This window comes from Atractosteus spatula, chromosome 9, assembly GCF_055471065.1.
Source record: "Atractosteus spatula isolate fAtrSpa1 chromosome 9, fAtrSpa1.hap1, whole genome shotgun sequence".
Taxonomy (NCBI): Eukaryota; Metazoa; Chordata; class Actinopteri; order Semionotiformes; family Lepisosteidae; genus Atractosteus; species Atractosteus spatula.
The window spans coordinates 39,506,397-39,528,584 of NC_142714.1; the positions used below are offsets into that span (position 1 = coordinate 39,506,397).

At 37.2% G+C, this 22,188-nt stretch overlaps 1 protein-coding gene across 1 annotated transcript; it reads right to left on the reverse strand.

Moving 5' to 3' along the window:
- Positions 1 to 360: 360 nt before the first annotated feature.
- On the reverse strand, positions 361 to 20,750 carry LOC148828560 (sodium- and chloride-dependent neutral and basic amino acid transporter B(0+)-like). Its single transcript, XM_088925409.1, has 14 exons — positions 20,679 to 20,750; positions 19,290 to 19,455; positions 18,005 to 18,136; positions 15,655 to 15,816; positions 14,307 to 14,442; positions 13,075 to 13,207; positions 11,708 to 11,848; positions 10,409 to 10,637; positions 7,393 to 7,518; positions 6,653 to 6,771; positions 5,996 to 6,095; positions 3,583 to 3,692; positions 1,909 to 2,076; positions 361 to 819 (listed from the first exon to the last, which is right to left on the reverse strand). The coding sequence occupies exons 1-14, from the start codon at positions 20,748 to 20,750 to the stop codon at positions 658 to 660; spliced, it is 1,956 nt and encodes a 651-aa protein (XP_088781535.1). The 3' UTR covers positions 361 to 657.
- Between the last annotated feature and the right edge of the window lie 1,438 nt (positions 20,751 to 22,188).

A 22,188-nucleotide genomic window follows, 5' to 3' on the forward strand; every position in this document is an offset into this window, starting at 1 on the left:
AGTGATGCTTTACGAACCATTGAGAAGAGATTTAAAGCACTAGAATGTTCATTCATTTTATAGCAGATCAGAGTTTTAAAGAGCCATACTTGTCAAAGTAAAAGTAAAGTACAAAAAACACTTTAAAATGGTGAAAGTAAATTAAAAATGTAAAATGCGCTCATTTCCATTCAAATTCACAATTTATTCAGAGACATTCAGTCACCTGTCAGACTACCACAGGTACAGTCAGTAAATTTAGTTTAACTGGTTTAAATTAAATAAACATCTTAAAGGAGATTTAGTAAAAAGTTATGTTGTGAAATCTGCTGTGAGTGAATATTAGGAGGCATGTCTTGCAAATCCTGTGAAACTGGTGTTTTCAATATTTTAGGAATTTACTGTTGGGACTTTGTCATGTGGATAGTCTTGAGTTGCACATTGAATCTATCCCTTCAACTCATATTCTGTACTGAAAATAGGGCTCAGAGACACTTTAATCACTCTTTGTCTGGGCAGATTAATTATTGGCGTTGGATGCCCATCTTCCTTTTTTATAAGGAAAGATAGTCACACTCTGGGACAATCTAAAGTTGTAGATTGAATACCTGGCAAAGCCATAAATCTAGATTTCTAAACTTGGCACATGTTTCTGATGGGTTTTCTGGGTAGTGTGGCTCATACCCAAATATTATGGTCATTAATGACAGATACTTCAGTTTCTCTGAATTTACATGATTTCTTATCCCAGGGACTCTGCTGGTGTTTGTATCGGTCACCTCTGTGGCATTCTAGGTAAGGACCCCAGTCTGCTGTTGGAGTGCAGGCAGTTCTGATGCGCTGAAAAAAAAAAGAGATAACAATGACTTACTAATTAAAGAGGAACATGTTTCTTTGAGTTGTGTGTAATATTTTAAAAACGTGTTTCTCATTACTATAATTTGGGTCTCTCTGCCTAAACCTAAGTATAAAATAAGGAATTATTAGTTAACAATGGCGCCCCCTCTCTGTGTACTGTATGTGATGTACACTATACAGAAATAAGAACTGTTACCTTAGAATCACTGCAGTGTCTCTTATATCTTCTAAGCCAGCTTTCGTATTTCAGTTACAGTTACTATAAACATTCCATAGTTTTAATGCAAAATGCTGCATTTAAAAAGCTAAATTTAAATGCTGCAAAGGGTGAGTACTATGTAAATCTCCATATTAATCTCTGCTTTTTAAAATCAATATTCTTTCTTTATGCTCCTGCAATCTTAGATGACAAAATGTTCGTGTACTCAGCTTTGCTGATATGATCCTTGTAGCAGCATTGGGTTATAACCTCATTGCCTGCTTTCCTCAGAAATGGAGGCCTGTAGGAGCAATCTAAATTTCTCAATAGCCCTATAGTTACTACCATAGAATCTATCTTCAACTGAAGAATCGAAGGCATGGCTGCTGGAGAAAAGAGTGTGATCTCACATGTGCCTGGCATGCCAAAAGAGTCGCTGTTTTATGTTACAACATGTCTGGTTAACTCAGGTTCATTCGGTGAAAGCTTGCTATGTGAATCTTGGTCACACGCAGCTTAAACTGGGAATATCTGCCCTATTGAGTATAAACTGTGATATGATTGCGTTCCTTTTCTGCTATTCAAGACAAAATCTCTGCTATTGTACGTCTCTACCACACACATACCCAAGTCCAGAATGTGACAAAATAGTGAATGTGCCACATAATGTAATCATTCCTACCAAAAGTTTTTTTTAAACTATGATTTTAGAATTACAGTAGATATGGGATTCTACCATCCGAATGAATTGCTTTGAATAAAGATCTCTGAGAAAAATGATTAGCTAACAAGAGGAAATGGAAAGTCGTGGCATGGCTATAGTATTATCCAAACATTTTCTTGATAGGGGTGACACAGGAATGTTCTCTTGCCTGCCAAATGCTCCCATTAGCTTCTATTGCTTTCAAAGCTGCTAAAACTGGAATCCAAATAAGGCAGACAGCAGTCATACACCATCCGATGGAGGTCGCCCAGTTTGGGTAAACCACTGAACCATAGGATGGGGAAGTGAAGGTTGCCAAGGACCAGAACAAGATTGCCTGTTAACAAAATCATGAAAACGTCCACAAGGTTAGTTCATTTGTTTGTACTTTAGAGATAAGCAGAGCCATGTTCTTCACAGACATTCAAAGTGGTGCAATAAAATAATATAGTTTCATGTCCTACATGGAAAACATTTTTTAATAATAATAATTCCTTGCACTCCATTCAAAGTGCTTTACAGGTAATGGGGACTCCCCTCCACCACCACCAATGTGCAGCAACCACCTGCAACTGTACGCCATAGTGCGTGCAGTATGCTCACCACACATCAGCTAACAGAGGGGAGGAAACAGTGATAAAGCCAATTCATAGATGGGGATTATTAGGAGGCCATGATTGGTAAAGGTCAATGGGAAATTTAGCCAGGATGCTGGGGTAACACCCCTACTCTTTTCAATTCAACTTTATTGTCATTACACTTACACAGGTGCATAGTATAATGAAAAGTGTTTCTCATTAGTCACTCAGGTGCAGTATATAAATAGGACAGAAGATAAGACAATAGACAGTAACACAATAGCAATAACAGTAACATGTAATAACATAACATAAATAACATGTAATCAAGTAATCAAAACTGTGCAAAATTCCGCAAACAGAGGAAATATAACAGGACAAAAACAGTGCAAGGTAATTCTTGGAACAGTGCAAAAATAGTATGGTTAAAAATAGTATGGTTAATTAATAAATATTAAATATTACAACCGGTACAGTTTTACTGGGCTATCGAGGGGACAGTACAATTTCGGCTTACGTGTGTGTAGTGGTGTAGGAGTACAGTCATTGTGGGTACAGGAAGATGTTAGGAGAGATCATAATATGATGGGAGGGAGTGGGGGCGTCACCAACTTGACAGCTCGGGGGAAGAAGCTATTTTGGAGTCTAGTTGTGTGCGACTGGAGTGATCGGAACCTTTTGCCAGATGGTAGGGGAACAAACAAGTTATGACTGGGGTGAGTGGGGTCAGACATAATTTTGGTGGCTTTTTTCAGACTCCTGGTGTTGTATATTTCCTGGATGGATGGTAAGGCACTGCCGATGATGTGTTGGGCAGTTTTGACCACCCGCTGTAGTACCTTACAGTCAGATGCGGTGCAGTTGCCGTACCAGACTGTGATGCAGTCTGCATTTCAAGCAATACCCTGGGATTTTTAATGATCACAGAATCAGGACCTCTGTTTTTACATCTTATCCTTTTTACAGTATAGTGTCCCCATCACTATACTAAAGTTATTAGGACCCACACAGACCACAGGTGAGCACCTCATACTGGCTCCTCTAAAACATTTTCCAGCAGCAACCTTAGACCAGGAAGTCTCCCATCCAGGCTCACATGTGCTTAGTTTCAGTGTGTTGCTAGTTGTGCGTTGCAGAGTGATATGCCTGCAAATTTAATATGCTAAAATAGACTAACAATATTTATTACATTTCACACAAGCCCCTTTGTATACACCCCAGCGGAAGAGCTTTCCATTAAAACAAACATCACCAAAAAAACTCACTATGAGTATGCAGGGAGAAATGATGAACCAGCAAGCTCTCCACCACAACCAGAACCACCAGTTCTTTTTCCCAATCATCATTTCAATGTCTTCAATAAACCGGTTGCCCCCTGAGAAAAAAAAAGAGTGTAAAAGTTGTTTTGGGTTTAAGCAATATTTTATTGCTTAAAGCCTGATTTTTGTCACAGTAACTAAGCAAGGTTAGGTCTGGTCAGTAGTAGGATGTGAGAAATCTAAGGAGCCTAAACCTCAATTTCCACCTTAATTAAACTGGTGAAGTACATTCTTACTGTACTTCTCCACTTCATATGTCTAGTGTTACTGTTTCTGAGAGTCACACAGATAGGCCATAAAATGGATTCTCTCCTATAGCTTAAGGAGAGTACAGCTCTATGGGGTAAATATATAAATTTAAGGAATTTAGTATTATTAATTTTTATCTATGCACGCTAGCAATACCATGACATGAAAGAAGGAAGACAAAGTAATTAGAATTTTCATAGATTTAACGAAACACCTACTTTATTTAAAAAATAAAATCAATCACAATTTATTTCTTAAAGTTGTTAAGAAATTGGATATCACACTTTTATCTGCCTTGGCTTTTTTCTAACATCAGTGTTTTTGCTGTATTTTGTGTTGAATGAAGTACATTGTACTGTAGCAGCTGTCTAAAACATAACAGTAATATTAAATCAGATAACTTCTAAAGACATGGAACAATTTAACTGTAGCCACAGTTAAATTGTTCCACAGTTCCCTTAATTGAACAAAGACCTCAAAGACCACAGTTCTCTTAATTGAACAAATTACTTGCTTAATTGGTCAATACCAAATGTTCCTATTTAAAAAAAAACAGGTGAATTGAGATGACCTATAAGTAACTGAATCAGAACTGTCCAGGAGCAGGAATGCAGACAGATAACATATATATGACTGAAATGCACCCATCTCTACTCTCTTATATGCATAAACTAATATTATAAGTGTGATTTGTTTTCCTTTTTCTCTTATTAAAATATACTGTAATCCAGTCACAAGCTATATTGATTAAAACAATTTCTTCCAGATGAGGCAAGGCTTAAAGGAATCTATCACAGCCTAAAAGAATTAAGATGACTCTTTGATCACTCAGGCTGTTTTTAATTTTATTCAGAACTTTAGTAAGTGTAGTTTACCATATGCAAGCGTTTGTATATTATGAAAACTTGCTAAAGCAACAGTGAGGAATTGTTCGAGTTCATTTCCCATTCCACATTGGTGACCACAGCCACCACCAAAATTAAAAAAATAACAAGAATTTCAGTAAAGAGATACTGTAGAGATACTTCATTCAAATCAGCGTTGCGTTCCTTGTAGCAGTTTAGGTAAAATAGATTTTACTTTAGAGAAGATAATATACAGCATATTCAAATTATGACTATTAATACCTTTGATATTAGTTCATATTGAATTTTAGCTGAACAAAGGAGCAACAAATTATTTAAAAATCTTGAAAAAAGAAAATAAAAAGACAAGTGATGCTAATTGTCTGGAACTTGGAGGGGAGGATTTAATAGTAGAGCTCTTAAAGCCCCAAATTGACTTCAATCAGTAATAGAATGTTCAGAATCTGTAATGGCTTGTGAAATAAATAAAATCTGGAATAGGACACTGTACATCTGAACACACTGCAAAGTGGAACTCTGGGGGTTAAAAAATCCAGGCAAATCCACAGATTTGTATTTATAGATGTTGTGGATGGTGACATCAACTGTATTATAATTAAAAAATGTATGACATATTGCTGAAGTTATTTGCAGTAAAAACCTTCTAGAAGATCTGGTTTATAAGAATTGAGTTATTTAATTAACAATGCTAGACTAAACTGGAAATATGTATGTATATTTATAAATCTGGAAATATTTATGTATATTTATCAATGTGGATTTAATTCGATCCACTTAAGTCAATTAAACAAACTGATAGTGTTGAACCTCTTTATTTTGAAGCCAGGTGGCTCTTTTGTGTCAGGTGTTAGTTGTTGGGTAATTAGGCTCATAAAAGAACTCTGACTATGATAGCAACACTCTTTTCTTTGAGTTAAGTGTTAGAACCCAAGAGCAAAATTCAAAATAAAAGCCAATTAACTTTTTAGAGAAAATCAGGTAATTTTGAAGACGAAAGAAAAGAAGCAAAAGGAGAAAATCATGAAAAATACTATTTTGAAATAAATATATATCTATTGGAGAAAATGTGCCACTTCAAATTGCTCCTGTGGCTATAATTGAAAAAACAAAAATATATGCTTTTTTTAATGTAGTCTACCAATGTATATATTTTGTCATGGATGATGACAAAATATATACATTGTCATGTATATATATTAATATATTAATATATTTCTGAAAGAAAAAAAAAAGTTAACATTCACCATAGATGTAACATATTCCAATGATTTCCAGCACTGCAGCAAAAAGAATCATCCATCCAGCACAGAAGTGGTCAATTAATTTCACCCAGTATATGCCAGCCTGAAACAGAAAAGACCAGGATTTAGGAATCCGAAGATATGTAGAAATTTACTCAAAATGGAATGTACACTTTGTGTGATGTTACACAGGATAAGTAAAAATGAAGAACAGTGTGTTGGAAAAAATACTTTCAGTATCTTTAAAGTACAACCAAAACAAAGAAGCCTTGTATTTCAAGGAAGATCAAATGATCATTGATATCATGCTAAAATAAAACTATAGCAAAGGTAGATTCTTGCATAGATGAATTTGTTTATTTTGAAACCTACTGTAGCAGATCCAACATATGAAAATAATATTCCAGCCAGCATATATATTCCAAATGTAGGAGATTGCATACACAATAAACAAAGATAAACATTTAACAGAGTTCTGAAACTTTGAAATGAATCATATTTGGAATACCTTGGAAGAATTTAAGTAATTGTTTTGTTATTGTGTGCACATAAAGTGGAATGTTAGATAAAACCACCTAAGAAACCAGAATTATGTTTTCTAAAAAAATACTGTGAATGTATACTAATACTGTGAGTACATGCTTTAATTAAGGCACTTACCCTTGTAACACAAGGTAGACCAAGCAAGAAAAATAAAATACAGGCAGCAGCTGTCATATGAATCCTTTTAGACTTGAAGTACTTAGGAAGTTCATCCTGAAGAGTGGTTGTGATGGTTTCTGTGGAGAGAAAAGAACTTTGAATGGAGGTGTTATTCCTTTACAATTTCTGAGGGTGATAAAAGCTCTTTAACAACTATTATAACAATGATGACATCCACCAATTTTTGTATCCAATTCATCCAATTTTGGGTCAAGGTGGACCCAAGCCTATCTCAGCTAGCAATGGGTACAAGGCAGGATACACCCTGCACTGGACACCCGTCTATTGCAGGGCACACAGACACAGATACAGATATGCACACACTCACACCAGGGCCAGTTTTTCCTAGAGTCCAGTTAACCTACCACTATGTCTTTGGACTGTGAGAGGAAACCAGAGCACCTGGAGGAAACCTACACAAATATGGGGAGATCATACAATTCCCAAACAGATAGCACTCAGAACTGAACCCAGGGCTCCAGCGCTGTGAAGCAACAATGCTAACCAATGCGTCTCTGTGCAGCCCAAAATGATGGCATGTAAATGTGACAAATTTCACCTAAATGTTAAATAACACTAATCTGCTACAGGTTCTTGTTAAACTTATAAAGGAACAATGATACATTTATCAAAACCATTTGGAGACGTTTTGACAGAACATTCAACCATTTTGTTCTGTACATTACCAGGAAACTTACCTACAGTTGCAAACACAGAGTCAAGGCCCAATGTCAAAAGCATAAAGAAAAACAACACAGACCACAGAGGTGACACTGGCAGATTTGAAAGTGCTTCAGGGTAGGCAATGAAGGCCAAGCCAAAACCTGAAAGGAAATGTGAAATGTTATTAGGTAAATGGAGTTTTTAATGAAAATGTGGCAGGAGTGACAGCAACCATGTGATCCTTCACCTCTGTTGCTCTGACTTATAAGCATTCACGATGTCTCTTCCTAAAAAACTATACAGTAAATTACCACTCTGCCTTCACCTTTCTGCATCCCTCCTTCACCTCATCTCCACCTTAGCTGTTGCCCTTTGGTTAATCCTTCACTATATATGGGGGTCCCACCTCCCTCACACCACTGCAAGATGGCTGGCCTCACTTCCTAGTAGGGTATGCCAAAATGTCATACGCTCTAACTCCTCAATAAACATTCCTTAATGCCTGTTCATATTGGAAGATGTTATTTCTTGTGCATTGCTTGGTTAAGTATTTTTGCTAAATATTTTTCTAACTAGGTTACAAAAAAGTTAAGATAACACCATAAAACGTAAATATGATGGATTAGTTCATTAGTCAGATAGCAGCCGGGTCTAGAACTGAACCCAGGTAGTAAATTATAGACCCATGTTTCTTCCCAAAAGCTGACTAATCAGCATTTGATTGGGGATACAATACTAAATATTTGGGTCATTTTTGGATCAAGCGGCCAAAGATGGGTTCTCAAGACTGATACATAATCTGGCAGCTCTTTACTTATCTAAAGCTGCAGTGTTGCATATGGAGGAAGAACAACTTTGTCAGAATACCAGTAAATAATTTATGCTTCTCTAGGCTGTCTGTGGATTTAAGAAAGGATTCCCTGCTTTCTTCCTGATGGTTACCCATCCACTGTTAGATAATGGAATCCTTAAAATATTTATCTAGCTGCAGCATTTTGTACAGTTTTTGAAAATGCAGCTAGTAGCCTCAAGCCAGGTAGGCAGCTGTGAATTTTCATATGCACTGGACTAAATGTAGTGCTGTACATTGAAAATCTTTCCGCCTTTCTGAAAGAGGTTTTCTTGGGATAGCTCTTTAAATGGGTTAGATATGAAACAATGGATACCATGGGTGGTTGTGTGCATGTGTTGTGTGGTGAGTGACTGTGTGACCTTCCAAGTTTCAAGAAATTGAGTGGCATTTCTGTGGTCTGTGGATGGGTTTATCTTTACAGATGGCACTGTAGCTATGCAGTGCTGGGGAAACTTTACCTAAAGTCTTGAACCCTTTCCCAGGGACTGCACCCATCAGGATCAGATACCTGGCTTCCTCTAGACTTGATGTTCTATTAAACTCCCCCCTGAGAGTGTTGTTGTTGTAGTTCTCTTGTTTAAGGAAACTCTCGGTGACTGTTGAATTTAGGACCTTAGACTCCAAATAGCAAGTCAGGAAAGATTATATAGTATCAATTCCACTCCTCCAGAGCGTAAATCCAATATGAGATCTTTTGCTCATGCTTTCCCAGGTATCCAACGTAAAATGTTGCCACCCCTCAGCACACTAGGCCAATCTCCCTATTTATTTATAGAGTTCCCCGACCCAAGCTGCTGTAACCTCTTCTGGGGTTAGAAGGTGTTGTATCATCCATGTTATACACCGTATGGCTACCTGCTAATGGTGCTATCAGGGCACCACTCGCCAGTTCCCTTACACACTGCCGCATTCCTAGCCTCTCCTTCAAGGACTCAGAGTGTCAGACTGCAAACAGCTACCTCCAGGTTTACAGTAGAATTACAACTAAGGTGAACATTTACCTTTCCTCAGTTTACCTAGAATACCCTGTCTCAGACTCCCTCCAGAGTCTGCAACCCTGTAGTTTTTAATCTCCCCTTCTGGGGTGAATAAAGCCCTTCTGGGATTTAATCCTATTGTTGTTAAACCACATATCTCAATTATTGTGACACATATCTCACTTAGTGGGACATATCTCAAGTCCCCTTTCATGGTAGATAGATCCCCTGCAGGATTCATAATCTGGTGTTATTAATTGTCCCTTTTCGGGGTGATATTGAGAAAGAACCAGGTTGTTTGCATGTGGTCAGCACATCTTTACTTTTCTGGCAGTCTGACATGGCAACAACTGAGTCTGCTACTACTTTTACTTCCCACTGTCTCAGTGCCTAACCCGACAACACTAGGATGTCTTGTTTCAGAGATCTGTAGTCCCTTTAACCCTATATCTGTAGCTCTGTAGGGAAAGAACCCTTGATCCTCCTGTGCCTGACTTTTCCTGAGTTTTCCAGCTTCTTGGTGACTGTTTTCTGGCTACTTCCTAAGTCTGCATCTAGTGTTCTCACACTAAGATGCATATACTGTAGCAACTAGACAGCTAACTACCAGCCTTCCAAAAGAGATGCAGTTGTGGATGTTCTCCCTACAGGGCTGTCTGATGTTATCTGTGTATAGTTAATAATTCACAGCTGTAGGTGTATGCTGCACAGTCCATACGTGTGAATGCTTAATTTAGTTTTTCCACCTTAAAATGCATGTTTGTAAATCTCACTCACAGTTTCCTGTTCTCACTAATAATCTTACAGATTGTTATTTCCTCTGAATTCATTCATGGTTCAGTTTTCACTTTCTGAACGTGTGCTCATTATCACACATTTGCTATTCTTTAACACTTAATCCCTCACTATGTTTGGAAAATGTCCACAGTAACCCTTGAAGTTTTTGGACATTTTAAAAATATATAAATGAAATAGTGGTGACATTTATTAATATAGTGTTATGCTATTAAATTTAATTTGTGTTTACTTCTGTACACACAAGTACAAATTGTGTGTTATTGATTGCAGGAGGTTACATCTATCTGCTGTTGTGATTTGGTTAGGAATAGATGAAGGTCAGATTTGTCTTAAAATGGAAAACCATAGAATCTTAAAATTCAGGATTGTACCTAAACCATCAATTTTCAGTGTAAATTGGACAACAATACAAACTGGACCTACCAGACTGGGCGACCTCTGATACGGGTTTTTCAGTCACATGAGAAATATGTCCGAGGATAGAGAAGATTGCAAAGCCAGCAAACACACTGGTTCCACAGTTGGTTAGACAAACTATAATGGAATCTGTATAACAGTTGTTGTGAAACTTGTTGTATGAAGACAAGGCGATCAGGCCTCCTGAAGTGGTTGAAAGAGAAAAGAAAATCTGTGCTGCCGCATCCTTCCAGACCTGGCACACAAAGAAAAAAAGAATCAACCTTTCAAATGCACTCAATTCCATAAAAATGACAGACAGAATTTTTCATGGAAACAGGACTCCAAAAAAGAGATTTGAAAGCTGCGTGTTCTATGACATAGGGTGTTCTTTTGTTCAGTGATGTTGGCTTAATAATTAATCAAGTCATCCTACTGCTGTCATACTCTCTGAACAAAAATCCACAATGCAGAAGGGAAGGCATCTTAACAATGAAATGGAACACACTACAAATAGTTTGTCAAGAATGAAAAGAAAAAAAGCAGATGTGACATACAGTAACATCATACAGCATTTTGACATTTGTAGAGAAGTTGTCCAATTAATTGCTTATGTCAATTTAGCAGTCGGAATTCATTATATGAAATGAAAGCCAGAAAAAAAGAGGCTTTGGGGTAAAGAATATGGTCACTGCTCTCCCGGATAAAAATAATACTAATTATTAATGGCTTGCTTTGTACAGCACTTTTCATTCCAAATAATCCCACAATACTTCACGTATAGTAGGAGGATCACTTCATCCACCACTGAAATGCAGCACCACCGGAGTGATTGGCAAGAGCACACAGCAGATCAGGTTGAGAAATTAGAAATGACTTCTGTAGTTGTACAATCCCAAACGAGACAAATACATTTTGGACACCAGGTTTAACACTACATTTCCAAGCAGTACTGTGGGATCTCTAATGACTATGTAGTTGGAATCTCTGTATATCTCTGTCACAGGACAGTACCTCCAATAACATAGTGTCCACTGTTATCACATTGAAGCATCTGTTGGTAAATTCTTGTCCAGAGCAAAGAGTTCCATCTACTGGAGCACCACTTAGTAGGGTTTGGTTGGTTTCCCATCCCAGGATTGTCCAGGTCCACCCTTTCTAAGATGAGTTCTGATTAACTCAGTAAGGCAGTAACACTAATGGGGTTGTGATCAAGGAGCTGCATTTTACACTTTTAAGTACAATAGCGTTTAAGTTTATTCTCCATAGTGTCCATCACTTGAGAAAGGGACACTTGAGGAGTTTTTGTTTTTAAAAAACACTCACCTCAGCTTCTGCCAATTTAGAAAAATTTGACTGAGTGCCGATGTAATATTCAATCCCTTCTCGAGCTCCTTCCAGAGTGGCCCCTCGCACCAGAAGAATCAGGAGCACCACATAGGGGAAAGTGGCAGTGAAATACACCACCTGTGGATAGAAGTATCTGTATAGTGTAGCAGCACACACTGAAAAACTGCATCAATAAACTAATGGTTCATTGTGTAGCAGCTGCACAAACTCTTTGGCAAGCCTTGCAATGGATTATTCTCAATTTGGAAAAAAGCCAGCGTTGTGGCAGCAGAACAGATGTGCATTCAATTATGAATATTTGTTTTCTTTCACAACAAAACTGAGAAGACGAATACTGCACTAAGCCCTACTATGATTTATTCATGTTACGGTTTCAAAACCTTGCACTGAGACTGTATTAAGCAGAAACGCTAGGTTATCATTTTGAAATTTTCTAAATTAATAAAACGATTAAGCTTCTCAATCATTAAAAAATACCAAGATAATAAAAGACTCCTGTACATGAGTGTCCAAAAATAGAACAGCATTTTAAATGAAATATTATAAAACAGCTTTTAGAAAATAATTGTGACATATCTTAATCAACTCAACTCGTATCTCAACTCATTCCTGGGAGGTCATAAATATCAAGTCTCCTAAAACAGTAGTTAACTATTAAAAGAATGATGGAGACACACATAGAAGGGTTCTGTGCATAAATATGGAAAACCAGATTTGTAGAACTCCAGAGCAGGAAACATTATTATACTATGAAAGTATAATAATACAAAACTATGACACACTAATTAATGTTTTGAAACACTGATCTGAAAAAGTGTATTTAGATTAATCAGCCTGTTTCCGCATAAAACGGATAAACACCTTCAGGAATACAGTACAAATAACGATAAAAAGGGAACATTATTCTACACTTACTGTATGTGCCAATATTTGATGAGAATTTTGAAACGGGTTTCCCAGTACAATTCCACAACCTTGAAAAAACCCTGTTTACTTTCTGTATTTGAGTCTGCACCCGGTCCTGTATGACGCACAACAGCAATCAAACACTTCTTGCAATCTTTACATTGGGCACTTTTCGTACTTGGTTAAGCATTACATTCATATGGATTCTGCCAAGACACCTGTTTTTAATGTGCTACATTTAATTCAATATTCATTTAGTAGGAATATGGCACAACGTGTCGTCAAAAAGTCACATCTATTTGTGAAGGTGTGCCTTGTACAATGTCACCTCATTCCAAAGCAAAGGTTTTAGAATTGTTTCCAAAATCTTATTTACAATAAATGTTGAAGAAAGAAGAGACATTTCATATGCTGTATTATCATGTTAATGTACTTACTTTCCCTGATGACTTAATGCCTTTATACAAGGCAGCACCAACCATTATCCAGGACAGGAGGAGGCAGAGGGCCAAATGCCAGACAACTTCTCCTGTTTCATCCAATCCACTTGACCGGCGTAGAGCTACTTTGCTAAAAAAATAAAAAAGAGTTGTCTCTTTTTTATTTTTTTGGGAATTTTATTGATACAGTGCTTGTAGAACAAAAAGAATGGATAGGCTAATGAAAAGTATGCTTAATCACTCAGCTTTCGTAAAACCTCAGTCCTTCTTAGTATTCATTATTTATTACTAAACCATGCTTTTGTTCGCAATACTTACCTGTTTCCACAGAAACAATTGAATTAGAAGAACGAAAAGAGGCTTCCTAGCTTCAAAGTGTCAACTTTGATAATTTTCTTACTATAAGTGTGGCTCATTGCTAATTTATAGGGCTATTAATTGTTTACTCAGCTTGATTATTTACTAATTTGTACTCTTTATGTGTAATTACAGATGCTTTAATTTAAGTTTCAACTAGTTTTATTCTTATAGGATGTAAAAATGCATTGGGCTGTTTGGACTGTCTGCAAAAGCTCTGAAAAATAGGTCAGATTATGTATAGACTGCAGTATCAAGCAGTTGGTACTTCTGACACAAAGCTTGTTCATCTTTCAATCAGCTGCAAATGTCCTGAATTTAGATCTTGGACAGTAATCTGTCTTTTGCAGTGCAGTTGGGAATTAAACATATTTATAAATCATCTTAACTGTTCTGAATGTAGAAAATGGTCAATATCATACATTCTTATGATATTTAAAGTTTCTAAATATAATCTCACCATGACATTTAAAGAGCAGTAACATTGTCCATTCACATTTCACTCAAAAACTTTGGAAAATAAAATGGCACCTCACGAAAATATTGCTGAAAATAATTAAAACATGTAACTGTTATTACAAACAGAATCCTGATATCATAAGTACACTTCTATTATATATTATCTTTAAAATGTTGAAGAATTACAATCAAGCATTAGCATTTTGAGGCAGCAGTTGTCTAATAAAAGAGACTCTTCAAGAGGTAAGGCCTAGCAAGAATAATTACATACTGTATTCAAAGAGTTTCTTTGAGAACAGTACTGAATATTTCTATCACAAAAGTTTTAGTATTATGAAAATTAAGATGAACAACAATCTTCTATCAGATACTGTAGTAAATAGAATCTTCACAGTTCACACAATACCACTTACTCCCAATACTGTTCGCTGGGGCTTTGTACAGGCACAGGAATGATGTTCGGTTTTGGACAGATTTTGTTGTTGTCATTCAACCAAGCTGTGTTAACAGTAACAAACTTTCCATCTTCTGATGTTATGTTACACAAATCTGCAGAAAAATACATTTTTCCTTATTGTGGGATACATTTTGATGAGTTTTACAATATTTATTGGCTCCCTCCCATTGAAAGAATAGAGATACTGTATATGTAACTTATCTTGACTTATTTCAGGAAACAAGATAGATGTACTGATGCATGTTAGCATGAAGTTTATATAGAGAGAAATATAGAGAATGATATATATAGAGAGAAATATAGTTGCTGAACTGATCTTTGGATGTTGCTAAAGACATTTTTCAAAATGTTAAGAATGCTCTTCTTCTTGATAACCTCTCATGTCTCATTTGTCACGGAATTACATCAAGGAAAAAATACTTAATCTGTTGTTTAACCATATCCCAATCATGCAGTGAACAGGTGATGGAGAATCCCTTTCAAAAAGAAAATAGGGACCAGTCACATAGTATTCTGTATGCACAAATGAATTGTTTTCCGTTGAATTTTCATGGCATTTCTTCTGTTTCTTTTTCTGATCAGCATGCAATGACAATGAAATGTTTGCCAAATATAGTTTTCAATATTTCTGTCAAACCAAAATTAAAGTGGGGAATGATTCAAATAGTGAGTTTTGTTGGGGGTGATTTAACTGGTTGAGAAGAATGACAGCCCATCCATAATGACAGAACTATCAGAAACTTCTCAGGATGAATGAGGAAAGGGGCTGTGGCAAGGGCCAGTTCACGGTCCTGGAGGGGAAGGCCTGAAGATGGGGTGGAAAGAGGGATGTAAAAATGAAATATTTAAGTGAATCAGCAAGAAGCAAGACTTTTACACATAGGTTAGATGGAAGGAGATGAGATTATGGTTTTACGACATTCAGAACTTTTGTTTTAAACTGCATTAATTGTGTGCATAACAGTCTTCACAAAATCATCTCACACTATATAATACAGTGTCGATGGAGGAATGGAATTTTAGAAATAGGCCAGTTGCTTATAAGGTACAGTATGGGATGCAGAACTGATTTGAAATAGGTTTTTGTTAGTGTAAATGCTGGTGTCCTGAATTACAAGGAGCTGGAGGTACATCTGTCCTGTTCTGAACCACAAAATAGGGATTTATCATGCTACTGTAATACCAATCAGACCTTTCTGGTTTTGTTTCTTTGCATTTTGCATTGATTGTGTTATTGTATACCAAGGGTAGGGTTCTCACTTAATTGACTTCTCTAAGCACCTTCTCAGTTAAGAGCACCATACCTTTAGGAATCTTGCTGCAGTTCTCATCAGACCACTCATAGCAGTCACTCCATGGCAAAGGAGACTGGAAGGATGCAAACAGGTAGTAGATGCTATAGGCAATAATGCAGTTGTAATAGATTGTTCCTAGAGTGGATGCTATCACCATCATTATTCCCACACCTATGAAAAAGGTGAATTAAGGTGAATCAGACAAAATATGTACTGTATGTATTTAACAATTTTTATTCACATTTTTGTTTTCTATCAGCAACAGAAAAACTCACATTTTCTGTTAGAAATCAGAACATGTAAGTCAGTAGCACTATTTTTGGATTTCTGTATCATTAATTTATTTGGAACTCTTGGTAACAAAAGATAGCTTAAATGTTTGTGCATTCTATCACAAAGTAATAAATAAGCATACGTTCTAAACAAAGACAGAATCATTTATGATGGCGGAATGATGGAGCAAAAGATGGGAATCAGGGACTGACACTGTGCCATGCAGGATGCCAGCAGTAAGAGGGCAAAAGGCAGAACATACAAAGATATAAGCTGAAGCTGATAACACAGGATAGTAGATAAAAGACACAATTCTGGACTTCAGCATTGATAAACCTATGCCAGTTTAGGTAGTAGCATAGACAGGTAAAACAAAGGACTGAAAAAGAGGACACCTTTAGAGGGATCTAAATCATTAACAATGGAATGATAATGGAAAACTAATAAAACTGCAATGACATCACATTTTATTATTACCTGATCTAGGGCATAATTGTATTTTCAGTTGGGAAAGCAAGAATATATACACATTATCAACATTTTAAAACATAGAAGTGTGCATTCCTGACTTTATTATTGATGTCTGATGTGGACTTAGTGTGTTTTTATGAAATTTGAAATATATGATCACTTAATGTTTACTCTATGGCATTTTTCTCAATTGTCCAAGTTCCTCCCTTCATTCTCTGAGCTCTGGGATTTGATATAAATAATTTCCTTGTGTGATTAATTGAGCTCTATGCTTGATTCATCTCACTGAGCCAAATAACTTAGTGAGTGTAAATCGGTGAGTAGTAAATGTCACGATGTGTAGTTTAGGACCCTGTGCAGACGGTATAATCCGGAAGTGACTGTAAAAATGGCTACGGGGAAAACACGGTTATGAAAGGAAGGGATGGCGGACGTGGGACAGTGCCGACGGTGATCAGGTGCAAGGGGGGAGTGCAGGCAAACAAGTCCAGGGAACAGTCCAATGTAGGAAATCCGGTGCGCAGTCCAAAATCCAAAATACAGGGAATCCATCCAATACAAGATGATTAAAAATAGGAACAGGGACATGGAACAAGAAGATTAAAAATGTAGTGACGAGGCCAGGCACTCCAAGCCCCAGACCCAGCTTGGTGAGGACGCCATTCGGAAACCTATGCCTTCAAGCCGCAGACCTAGGGCGACTTGATGCTAGACGGGCCTCCGGGCATCTGTCTTTCAATGCAGGGCCCTGAGCTTCGCATGCACGAGGTTTAAAAAATAGACGAGGAACAAGGGCCGGTGAACGTAATAATGAAACTAAAATACAAAAGGGTCAGAGTGCCCTCTAGAGGAGGGATGACGATCGTGACAGTAAATCGATTCATTTGAAACACGGAAATTATTCACTCAATACAAATGAACCGCTCAGCTCTATTTGTGAGCACGATCCATGGTTTGAGTTTCCTACATGATTGTGCAGCTTCGAATGTTTGGTGTGTGGGATCTTCAAGGTTACTCCACGCTGTTCACATGGTGCACAGTTTAGAGGGACTGCGGACAGGACTACATTACTAAAAGCTGAGAAAAGGTAGAGGTTAAAAATGGGGTTAGGGAAGCTGGGAATGTAAGGTTTTGTTCACAGAGTGAGAGGCACTCCATATTGGAAACCTCTGCCAATGACTTTGTTGCAAAAAAAGAGGTGTGGGCAATGAGAGCTATACAAATGAAATGACCGCCATTAGGAGGGAGTGGACGAATTCTGCATTAGGAGGGGATGCATCGATAGAATAGTTCAAGAAAGTGATTGGAAGAGTATAGGCTAAAAATTCAGATACATGCATGTACATTTTGCTTGAATGTACAGTAGGTCACAATGAATTGTGCTCTGAATGCCTAGCCCTACTGTGGCAAGATTGTGCCAGTGCAGGAGCCAAGATGAGTTACAGTACATGTAGTATCAGAAGATGATGGCGTTGCTGCAGTAAAGGGTATGTAAGGGCATATGTAAGGCAGCAAATGAGTCCCTTGAAAGTGTTCAAGTATTGACACGGTACCATGTGGGATTGCAATCTTCTGGGGTACATTTTTAAATGATATACATAGTAAAGTTCCTTACCTTGTAGGATGGGTACAGCTTTCCACACAGACACAGGACCTTGACTTGCAAACTGCCCTAAGGAACATTCCAGGAAGAAGACAGGCATCCCAGCAAAAGCCAGCATGATGAAGTATGGAATGAGAAAAGCACCTGGGGAGTGAAAGCACAAAGGCAGTTGGTTCAAAAAAGATGTCGTTATCCGAACCACATTCCCCAGAATTGAATTGCTGACCAGTTGGTAGAAGAAAGTTGGTTGACTATAAAAACAGGAGGCTGAGACTCCCACATCATACCCTCCCTATTCACTCCGGGCATCTACAGCTAAGCTGCTTACTGACTTCCAAACTCAAGTTTTTCTAAGACTCTTCTCCAAAACTCTTTCTCTGAGACTCAAATAGTTTCTCTCTGAAACTCTGCTCCAAAAAAAACATCCCCAAAAATCTCTGATACTCAGCTGAAAAAGAAAACATAACATAGGGTCTGTCAATGACTCCATGCACATGACTGTAGTGGTTCTAGTGAATCCAATCCTTCAAATAAGCATATAAACTCAGCTTGACACTATTATTTACTTATTTAGTGAATGCAAAGAACCCGAGTCAAACGATAGCTACAGGTCCAGTTGTATTGAGGGTGTGTAGTCCTAATGATCTGACTAGCAGACTAAATTCTAAGAGAAGATTCAGGAAAGGAGTCTTGAGGGATCCTAGTGCAAGTCCCAAAGCCACAAAGCTCAATGTTGAGATGAAATGACAACCAATGTTTTTTGGTTTTAATCTTTTAATCTTTCATTAAATGTGTGCATCTGAGCTGATGAAGAACTGGCACAGAAAAATCTCTCTGATGATCACACACTCACAGACATAAGCAGTCACAGGGGTCATGGGAGCCCCATTTTCTTTCAATCTATCCACCGCCTGTCTTACTGTGTGTTGCCCCTGTGAGATATGTGACATCTGACTTTCCTAATCTACTTATTTACTGTCACTTCTTCACTATACACCACCCTAATTTTTATAACATTTTATAAAAAACATTTGTCCTGACTTAATCTTTTATAAAAGTTTGTTGTACACAGATTGATTGGAAATTTAAATGCTTTTGTTTTGGAAATGTACTGTATTAACATCTTAGAATACTGTATATTGCATTAGTTTTTTCATGAGAGGCTACAAATGCAAAGCAAAAAAAGTACAAAAGTGCAGGGATGAAAAACGCATAAGCACCGGTTTGTTAAATATCACTACACATTAAAATGTTGGTGAGTGAACAGTAGAAAAAATAGAGCAATCAGTTATGGTACCTCCTCCATTCTTGTAAGTCAGATATGGGAATCTCCAAACATTTCCCAGTCCAACTGCATATCCAATCATTGACAGCAGGTAGTCGGTCTTACTGGACCAGTTTCCTCTTTCCACATTCTCATCATTTGTATCAACATGATGATCTTGAAAAAGATGAGGCTTTTCCTGAAAGAGAATGAAAAGGAGACAATGGAGACTAAATGTATACGGAGTAAAAGGAAGAAGGCCAAAACTGTACAATGACATAGAGAGACACCATCAGGAGAGATGAACAGAGTTTTGGGCTCCATGTTATATAAAGAAGCAAAACAAAGTCCAGAGAAAGGCTTAGGTGGATAAGTTAATTCTTTGTACTTATATAGCACTTTTCTTAGTAATACATCTCAAAGAACTTTGCAAGTAGTAAGACATCCATGTCATCCACTACTGAAGTGCAGCCCCCACCTGGGTGACATGAGGTAGTCGGTATGTGATAGCATTAAGAGAACTTCAGATAAGCCAGATGGTAAAAGACCAGAGTGATATCCCAATGATAACATCTCTACATTTAACAACGATGCCACTGGTTCTTTCATGACCAAGTAATAACACCTCATCCATTCCATGGCATGTCCAATAGTAAAGTGTCCCCAGTCACTATACGGTGGCATTGGAATGGAAATTTTGGTCCAGAAGGAGGAGTGTCACCTACTGTAGCAAAGTGTTGTCTTTCAGCAGCAATCTGGTTTGCTCTAGATGTCTCCCATCCCAATACTGACTAAGCCCAACCTTGTTAGTTTACGAGATCTGACAAATTAGGACAGATTGACATAACTTTTCGAACTCAATAAATGGTGGTCCAGAGGAAATATAAGATTAGCCTTAGGAGAATGCAATGACATAATGGAATTATGAACATGCACCATAGTTTCCCAATTAAAATGTAGTGACAATACATTGTTTCAAAACTAGGCCTGTAGCTGTGAAAAAGCACCAGGGAAAATGGTGAGCACTGCATTGAATGTTCTGCATTCATCAATATTTTCTTACATTGTCAAGTTAAGCATTGAACAAAATAAAAATCATGGTATTAAATTTCTGAAAAACAAATATCCTTCTCTAATTGGTGATTGTTATAGGATTCAAAGCTGCATGTAAATTCTCACAAAGAATTGAGTGTCTATTTTGGCACAGTCCACCAGTTAAAGTGCCCCACAGTATTAACTACTGATGTATTTAAAGAGTTCTAATGACCTCCAACTGGTTTTCTTTAAATAAAAAAAGCTAAGAATCTAAAGCATAGAACAATGAGGTACACTCTTATCAAGATTACGGACATTGCATTTAAAAGATAAAAACAAATGATATTCTCATAAAACATTCACATTCGACAGCTTAGACAGTCTTACCTTTTCAACTCGCCTTGCGATCGGTTTTTGAAAAGAAAACTTTTTAAACGCAGCCAGTGTTTTTTTCCCCATCCTTTTCTGAATGTGTTCAAGCACCTGTGAACTGCTCTCAGAGGCCTTCTTCCGCTTGTGATCTTCAGGAAAGAGCCACCCACTCTGCTACAATTCCCTGATGAAAGGCTGTTTGTTATTGGATAAGAGTAAGGAGTATGAAATCATGAGCTAGTTATTGTTGAATGCGTCAAATCGCTCAGGTGTACACAATGTCCAGAGCATCTGGTTACACTCAACCTCTTCATTAAGATATGGCATTACATTACAACCTCTGATGATGTAGTTACACACCTTTCACACTCACAGATACAAAATTACATTAACTCATGCTCTGCAAACGCTTTGAGAGAATTACTCCTGTGCTTGAGGAAAATTAATTCCCTATTTTCTTTCCATTAAAACATACTGTAAGTAAGGCAACAAGAAGAGGAAGTCATTTGCCCAGCCTAGCTCATTTGGGATGGTCAAAACTAAATGACAGAAGGATTTCATTAAGGTGTTTTTTGAAAAAGGTTGTAATTTGAGATTGGACAACATTGCATAACTTTTTTTGCATAAAATATGCCTCCTGTTCTCCTTTTTGCATGCACTTCCCCATAGTTTTCAAGCAACTCTGGTTCATGTTTCAGTGTTGTTTCAGAAGAAGTTCTTTGGTTGGATTGTAAATGCCCTTGAGGATTTTGAATACAAGGTCCCCATTAACAAGCCTAAAAATATTGATTTCCTCTGAGTAGAACATTTCTTTAAATCCAGGAATGTACCAAGTCAAGATCTAAACCTTTAATGCTTTGACTTAAAATGCTTTGTGCTTATCTGGAAGCTGTTCTTGGTTCTAGTTCCTAGCATGATTCTTTAATGCACGAACTTCTTTAGGATTAGAAAACAAATACTCAATGCACAGCAACATAGATGTATGTGTGTTTAAATTAATTTGTTTATTAACATTGAAACTATCTGGGGATACTGAAGCCTGTTTTAAAAAAAAACATTATCATTATCAGTCCTTTTCAGTTGTAAGAAGGCTTCCTCTAACTGTTAGTCCAGCCTATGTGGACTTCTCACCTTTCCAACATGTATCACAATCTCTTGCTTCCTCTTTTATCTAGTCACTTATTTTTCTAATATTGTTATTCATAGAAATAGATTTACTACCCAAGAATGATATAAATATAAAATACATTTCCTTTTTTAGATTACACCTATTACAACCTCATGGATTTCAAATGATGAAGTAGATACCATATGATTCTTATCTGTCCAGTCATTTGTCTCGGTAATTTTGTGGTAACAGTGACATAACTCACATGTGGATTTCACAGCACAGATAGAAAGAATGTCAGGCCATTGTAGCTCAGTGTGAGTTGGCTAGTCACTAGACAAGATCACTACAAGATACATGGTGACTATCCTTAGTCATGTCTCTGTCAAAACATTCCATTGACCACATTCTTTCATT

Bases quoted from the DNA above. Each gene is read 5' to 3' on its own strand.
- LOC148828560 (XM_088925409.1), bottom strand. From the start codon at position 20,750: ATGGGGAAAAAAACACTGGCTGCGTTTAAAAAGTTTTCTTTTCAAAAA. The intron at 7,519-10,408 runs GTAGGTCCAGTT...ATTTCCTTTCAG, and splicing joins ATCAGAGGTCGCCCAGTCTG to GTTTTGGCTTGGCCTTCATT. The intron at 6,772-7,392 runs GTAAGTTTCCTG...TTCTCTCCACAG, and splicing joins CTCTGTGTTTGCAACTGTAG to AAACCATCACAACCACTCTT.